This window comes from Eriocheir sinensis, chromosome 2 (assembly GCF_024679095.1).
Source record: "Eriocheir sinensis breed Jianghai 21 chromosome 2, ASM2467909v1, whole genome shotgun sequence".
NCBI classification, from domain to species: domain Eukaryota; kingdom Metazoa; phylum Arthropoda; class Malacostraca; order Decapoda; family Varunidae; genus Eriocheir; species Eriocheir sinensis.
This window is the reverse complement of record NC_066510.1, coordinates 17,361,753-17,369,252: the sequence shown is the minus strand read 5'-3', so window position 1 is coordinate 17,369,252 and position 7,500 is coordinate 17,361,753. Positions and strand designations below refer to the sequence as shown.

Below are 7,500 nucleotides of genomic sequence, written 5' to 3'. Positions count from 1 at the left end.
GAGAAAGAAAAGGAAAAAGGAGGGGAAAAAGAAAGAAGAGGAGGATGAGGAGGAGAAAAAGAAGGATGGAGAAGGAGGTAGGAATGCATGGATGGCGTGAGAGAACAGAAGGGAGGAGGAGTGGAAGCATAATAATCTTGTTTGACTGACCACGTAACTGAGATCCTTCCCCGACTAATATGTACTGCCTCTTCCTCCTCCTCCCCTTCCTCCTCTTTCCTCTATTATCTTCTCTTCCCCTCTCCCTCTTCCTCCTCTCTTTCTCCTTCCTTTCCTCTCTCTTCCCTCAAACCGTACTCAAACTGCACTCCCATCTCCCCCTTTCTCCTTCTCTCCCTCCTCCTCCTCTCCTTCTCTTTCTTCCCCTACTGAAATATACCGCCACTTCCTCCTCCTCCTTTCTCTCCTTCCTCTAAACGTACTCAAACTGCTCTTCCCTCCTTCCTTCCCTCACTCCCTTCCTGCCTCTTCCTGCCTCCCTCTCTCTCTCTCCCTCTCCCTCCTTCTCTCTCTCTCTCACTCATTCATTCGCATCATACAACGTTCTGTGCTCGCAACGGGAAGCAATTTTCAGCGTAATTAGAACCTAGAGGGAGCTAGAGAGAGAGAGAGAGAGAGAGAGAGAGAGAGAGAGAGAGAGAGAGAGAGAGAGAGAGAGAGAGAGAGAGAGAGAGAGAGAGAGAGAGAGAGAGAGAGAGAGAGAGAGAGAGAGAGAGAGAGAGAGAGAGAGAGAGAGAGAGAGAGTATATTTGTTTTTTTCTTTTTACATTGGGAACACAAGTTGGTCTGTAAAGATCGTAATGGTTAGTGCAGACTTTTGTTCCCTCGACGTTTAATGGCGAGAAATGGCGCCTACACACACACGCACGCACACCCACACCCACCCACCCACACACACACACACACTCGCACACATACGCACAATGATGAAAAAATGACCAAAAAAAACGTATGATAATGATGATAAAAACAATAACCAGGTAAGGACACAAACATTTGATGGAGACAGTTGAAAGACGGTCATCAAAAAACTCAAAATGATAGTAAAAAAACCCTGACGTAATACAGATGATGACTTAAAAATATAATCGAAAAACTGGAAAAACAAAACAAAACATGCTGAAGCTGAACACTCACTGCATCGGCCGCGGTATCTGACGGCGATGGGGCGTCGTATCCTGCACGCCTCGGCCCTCAGGTGGCACTCGTTGTTGTAGGAGATGCCGTCGGCGCCGCAGACGGGGTCGAGGTGGGCGGGGCAGTGGGGGCACTCACACACGGGCCGCCCCTGCCGCTCCACGCACACCCCGCCGTGCTCACACTGGTGCCCGGCGCAGGGACCCTCCTCTCCTGCGGCCACAGGAAGAATAGTGTAAGTAAAGTGAAGTAAAGTTGGGGGCATCCTCTACAGCTGCGCGATGCCACGGTGCTCATTTCTGTTGCATCGACCCTTGAGCTTTTTGTGAGTAAGGTTGGTTTGAATAGTTTTGGATTGACGACGAAAAGTCTTTGATAACATGGCAATGAATGATTTAGCACTGAAACTCAATAAAGAGCAACAGGTATTTCTTTCTGTCGGTGGCTGTGTGTCTGGTGTCTATATATATGTAAAACAAGAAAGGAAACAAAATTTATCTCAGACAGAGACAAATTACCAAAGGGGAGTCGGTTACAATGCCACCACGAGTAACAAACAAACAAACAAATAAAAACTGATGGAAACAACATCCTGACGAAAACATATATAAAAAAAAGTTTCAGTTAGAATATCACCAAAAACGGTGCTGGCAGAAACGATACCAACACAAAACAAAAGAACCAATAAAAAGTTCTAGTTACAAAACCAAACAAAAACAATGTTACCAGAACCGATATCAAAACAAAAAAACAACAACAAAACAAAAAGAACCCAGTGTCGCAGCATCTCACCACATACGCCGACGTAGCTGACCACGATGTCCGCCTGCTTGAGACACACGGCGCGGTGCAGCTCACAGAGGTTATCGTACGTGACATCGTCGGTGCCGCAGACGGGCCTCATCACGGGCTGGCAGGCGGGCGGACACTCACACCGCGCGATGCCGTACACGCTGACGGTGCATTCCTCGCCGGGTAGACACGTGAGCTCGCTGCACGGATGTAACACTGCAGGGGAGGAGAAAAACAAGGGTCACTTTAGTTTACTAGAGTAGGAAAGGCAGCACTTGGCGGAGAGGATGAAGAGAAAGGGAGAGAAGGACAACAGTGGAGGGGAGAGGATGAAGAAAAGGGAAGGGAGGAAAACGAGGGATAGTTTAGTTTACACGAGTAGGAAAGGCAACACATGGCAGAGAGGATGAAGAGGAGGAAAGGAAGAGAAAGACAACACTGGATGGGAGAGGATGAAGGGAAAGGGAAGGGAGAAAAACAGGTCGGTGGAATTCACTCGTATAGCAAAATCAACATTCGATGGAAAGGACGAAGAAAAGGGGGAAAACAAGCGCTTTAGGTCACTCAAGTAGCAAAAGCAACAACAGATAGTGCAGTATATATACAACTGGATGAACCATCAACGGGGGAAGAAAGAGAAAATAAGGAAAGCGAAGAAGCGAAAAAAACAAGAAGCTAAAAGAACAGATATTGTAGTAGACATTGCCATCGACTGTTCCCCTTCCCCTCCCCCTCCCTCGGTCTGCGGTGGCCCTGATGACACCGGAAGGGAGTCTCTGACTGCAATAAACAAGGTGAGTGGATCGAGGCGGAGCGGGTAGGGGAACCGCAACAGACCAAATAATGCGTAAAATATATTCCTGCCTAATCTTATGGCTCCGGCGGACTCCATACAAGCTTAGAAGAGGGAGAGGAGGGGAGAGGAAGGGAAAGGAGGGAGGGATGAAGGGAGTAAAGGAAGGAAGGAAGAGAAGAAGGACGAGAGATGAGAGGCATGAATAGAGAAAAGGATTGATGAAGGAAGGAAGGGTTGGAGAAAGGGAGGGATAAAAGGAGAAATGGAGAAATAGAAAAAAATGATGAATGAGAAAAGGGAGGGAAAGACAGAAGGGGAGGCTGGGGCAGAGGAAGGGATAAAAATAACAAGAAAGGGGAGGATGAAAGGAGAAAGGGACTTAGAAAGAAAACGTACGGAGGAACAAAGTGAAAAAAAGGATGATGGGATAAACGAATGAGGATTGGAAGACATAGACGCAGAGAAAAAGGGAGAGAGGATGAACGAAGAAATAGAAAGATAGAGAAAACTGAAATAAGTAAGAAGTAGATAAAAAAAAACCGAGTACTTTTTTACCGTTTCATTTTCATACTAAAAAAAAGAAGAAACGAACTATATCTTGGGAGCGAGGGAGGAAAGAGGAAGGAAGGAGGAAGGGGCGGAGAGATAAGGAGAGAAAGGGAGGAGGGAAGGAGGAGAGAAAAAAATAGGACAAGTACATATGTGACCTTTTTTGCAGGGAGAGGAAACTTATCTTGAAGAGGAGCGAAAGTAGGGAGGGAGGAGGAGGAAGGAGGAGGAGGAGAAGAAGGGGGGAGACAGGAAGTAATGTGGGGAGGAAAGTGATATGGAACAACAGGAGGGAAAAATATCAATAACCAAGACGAGAGGGAAAAAAAAAGATAATAAAAGTACGTGTCCATTTTCATTAAGGGAGAAAGCGCTATCTTGAAGGAGGGAGAGAGGGGAGGGAGAGAGGGAGGAGCAGGAAGGAAGGAGATAGTGAGGAACTCGATAGAAAATAAATCGCCATTTCTTGACTAAAAAAAATGCTAGGAGAAAAGGAAGGGGAGGAAGGAAGGGAGCGAGGGTAAAAGAAGGACGGATAACGAAGGAAACAAGGAAGAGATTGAATAAGACAGACGAGAGAAAAGAAAAGAAATATACACTTCTTCGCTTCTAATGAAAAACAAGGACCACTGAATTAATTAAACGGGGGTAAATGAAAACGCAGTCGAGTAAATTAGAAGGAAAATGAAGAAAAAAGTCTGAATATACTCTACTACAAATAAAAACAACAGCAACCATATTAGTTTCCTAGTACACACATTATTACTTTTTTTCTTCTTATCGTTCTCTACCCCCAAAAGAAAAAAAAAGAAAGGCTATATATCTATGACGCGGCCGCTGTCACTTACAATTATCTGATGGCATAAAATTTCATCTCCACAGCTTCACACTCCGGCCGCTAGATGTCTCCTCAGTTGACCCTTACCCTCCCTCATCCATCTCTCTCTCTCTCTCTCTCTTTCCCTCATCCACCTTTTTTTCCTTCTTTCGTCACTGTTCTCATTTTGATGTCTTCTTTACCTTTCATCATTTCTTCTTTTTAATTTTCCTCTTTTTCCTGCTCCTACCCTTTCATTATTTCATTTATTTCCTTACTGTCCTCTTTTCCTCATCTTCCCACCTTGATTTCCTTCCTTTTCCTACTTCTCTTCTATTCCTCCTTCATTTCTTTCGTTAGTGCCTTTATATCCAATCCATTGCCCTTATATCCATACCTATTCCTTTCTTCTTTTCCTTCAACATCTCATCCTTTCTTTTCTATCTATTTCTTCTATCAATTAACAGTTCCTACTCATATTTTCCCATTCCTTCATTTAACCGTCTCTGTCACCTTTCATAACCTTTCCCTATTCTTCCTCTCTCTTCCTCTCCTCCCGTAAGTGCAACGAAGAAGCGCAACAGACAAGGGGAAAGAATAAGGGGCGGAGGGAAGCAGGACAAGTTGTCAGGGAACCAGTGGCCACATAAATCACAAGTTTGAGAGCTTGTGTGAGGTTGATTGTGGCAGTCCCGGAGTGAGTCTGCCATTTCTCATCGTCCTGACACCAGAGGGTCAGGAGGAGGAGCAGGAGGAGGAGGAGGAGGGTGCAGGGAGGGGGCGAGTTAATACCGAGAGGGGGGACTGACGTGGTTTCAGACTGGAGTGGATGGGTGAAAGGTAAGGTCGTTTGAGGTGTTTTCTATAAGCTATCTGTTGTTTGAGGTCATTATTTCCTGTTGCTGTTGTCGTTTCTATCTGTTTATCTCTCTATCGGTTGTTGGAGCATATTATTTAACGGTGCTGCTGCTCTTTTCGTTTGTTTATCCGTTTATCGATGAGGAAAAAGAGACTGAGCTTAGATAAGTCGCCTCAGGGATGGAAGATAAGCCACCAGTCCCCAGTTAACTCGGCCTCTCAACCCCCAGCCTCAACCCCCCAGTCCCAACCCCTTGGCGGAAGACCACTCACCTTCTGTGCAGGGGCCGTGGTACATGATGAACAGGCTCTTCCTCGCCTTGCACGCCTCCAGCTTCATAACGCACTCGTTCCTGCGGGAGAAAGATAGATTGATAGATAGATACACGGGTAGATGGATAGAGATAAAGAGAACGAAGGTATAACATTAGTACGAATTTTACATTAGTTTTTGTCACGTTTTCTTTATATAACATCTCACAATCTTATAATTATTTTCCGCTAATGTTTCCAAGGAGAAATAAGAGCCCTGACCCCTCTTTATTGTCGTAATGTGTACATCTTCATTTATTCCCCACAAAAGATTAATAAGTGTTTAGTTAAGTCATATTCTTTACGCAGATAATCAAAAGGTGAAGGGAACAAAATGGTCTGCTCTTAATCGCCAGAAAAATCAACAACACGACAAGAGAGATGAAAAAGTAAAGGATGTGGAGGAGCAGGAGAACGAAGGGACAGGAAGAGGCGCTGTAGGGTGGACTCACGTGTAATTCTTCCCGTCGGAGGCACAGACGGGGTTGAACTCGGTGACACAGGCGTCGTTGCATCGGCACTCCGGCTTCCTCTCGCTGGTCAGCTGGCAACTTTGCTTTTCCTGGCACGTCACGTCCTCACACGGGTCTGCGGAGGAGGAGGAGGAGGAGTGAGTGAGTGAGTGAGTGAGTGAGTGAGGAGGAGGAGGAGGAGGAGGAGTCAGGGTATGTGTGGCTATAAATAGTATCACGTTGTTTATAGTGTGTGTGGGTGCGTGTGTGTCATAAGGTTTCGGGGTAAGTTAAGGGAAAGGTTAAAGACATTAGTCACATATGTTTAGGTTAAGGAGCGTTTGTGACGAGGAAAAGGGCTTGTGGTAATAGTTATTGGTCTCTCTCTCTCTCTCTCTCTCTCTCTCTCTCTCTCTCTCTCTCTCTCTCTCTCTCTCTCTCTCTCTCTCTCTCTCTCTCTCTCTCTCTCTCTCTCTCTTCATTTCACCCCCACACATCGCCTGAAACTAACTGCAAAAGGTCACGAAATGCTTGAAAGGAATCTTATAAAGTCTTTGGAGGAGAAATCAAGGCAACGAAAGGCAGCTTACGCCTCCAGCCAGTGAGGAGGTTGAGGAGGAGGATGAGGGTGATCAGGAGGAGGAGGAAAAGGAGGAGGAGGAGGGGGAAGAGTAGGATTAAGATGAGCAGAAGGGAGGGAAGGAGGGGAGGAAGATAGAAAGAAAAGGAAGAACAGGAGGAAAAAGAGGAAATGGAGGGAGCCTTAGAAAAAACGGGAAAGCTTGTGTGTGAGTGTGTGCGTTAGGTTGGAAGAAAAGGAAGAGTAGGAAGGAAGGAGGAAGGGAAGGGAAGGGAGAGGAGAAGGAGAGGAGGGAGAGAGAAAGCTTTGAGCACATAACATCACCGCCCTCAGTGCATTCGTAGGTTCAGTGAGGAAGAAGGAGGCTCACATGGGACTTTGCCGAGGCTTACCGAGGGTGTTTTGGTACGAGCCACCACAAATAAACGAGTCTTACTTATCCACTCTGCAGGCCACGAGTCCCCGAGGTCGTGGTCCCTGTTTGATGTGGCTTCTGCCCTGCGCGTCCCTGCCCCCCTTCAACAGAGCTCCACTTGACCCAGTGCAAAGGTCCCCACTCAATCAGTTCCCGGGCCACAAATTCCCTACTCGTCCTGGCTTCAGCACGATCCACTACCCACGCAACGATTCTGCCTTTTTTCCCTCTTTCCCCACGCTGGATATGTGACTGTCTCCGTTCCTCTGTCTCTCTCTGTCTCTCTCGTGCACTCGACCCCGCTCTCCCTTTCCCGCGCAATGTTTTTTTTCTTTTCTCTCTCACGGCAGACGAGAAACCGCGGGAGGTGCATTTTGTTGAAGCATCCATTAACGAGAAACACACACCCACACCCACACGCACACGCACACACACACACACACACACACACACACACACACACACTCCCCCTCCTCTCTCCTCCTCCTCCTCCTCCAGCACTGCAGATCAAGATGAAAAGACTTTAAAATCCCAATCCTCAAAAGAATGACACGAATAAAAAAGAGAAAAGAGGACGAGATACACTCCTCAGCCAAGCGTCGAGGTCGGTGGCAGGAGGGAGGACGGAAGGGAGAAGGAGGGGAAGAGCAACGGGAGGGGAGGGAGGGGCTGGGGAGACGGAAGAAAGGGCGTGATGCATTAAACGGGAGTAGAGAGCGGATTGGTCACGCAAGAGCCCCAAAGAACACCCTCAGCACGCTATTCAGTCATCGAACTCCCATTAGCTTTGAC

At 46.8% G+C, this 7,500-nt stretch overlaps 1 protein-coding gene across 4 annotated transcripts in view; it reads right to left on the bottom strand.

Moving 5' to 3' along the window:
- The window catches only part of LOC127000330 (agrin-like), a 111,830-nt gene that overhangs the window by 20,880 nt on the left and 83,450 nt on the right, over window positions 1-7,500 (bottom strand). For all 4 annotated transcript variants that reach the window (XM_050863944.1, XM_050863930.1, XM_050863935.1 and 1 more), the window contains exons 4-7: window positions 5,714-5,849; window positions 5,223-5,302; window positions 1,930-2,145; window positions 1,138-1,350 (exon numbers count right to left, since the gene is read on the bottom strand). In XM_050863944.1, coding sequence (XP_050719901.1) covers window positions 1,138-1,350; window positions 1,930-2,145; window positions 5,223-5,302; window positions 5,714-5,849 — 645 coding nt within the window. The remainder of the gene's footprint in view (window positions 1-1,137; window positions 1,351-1,929; window positions 2,146-5,222; window positions 5,303-5,713; window positions 5,850-7,500) is intronic.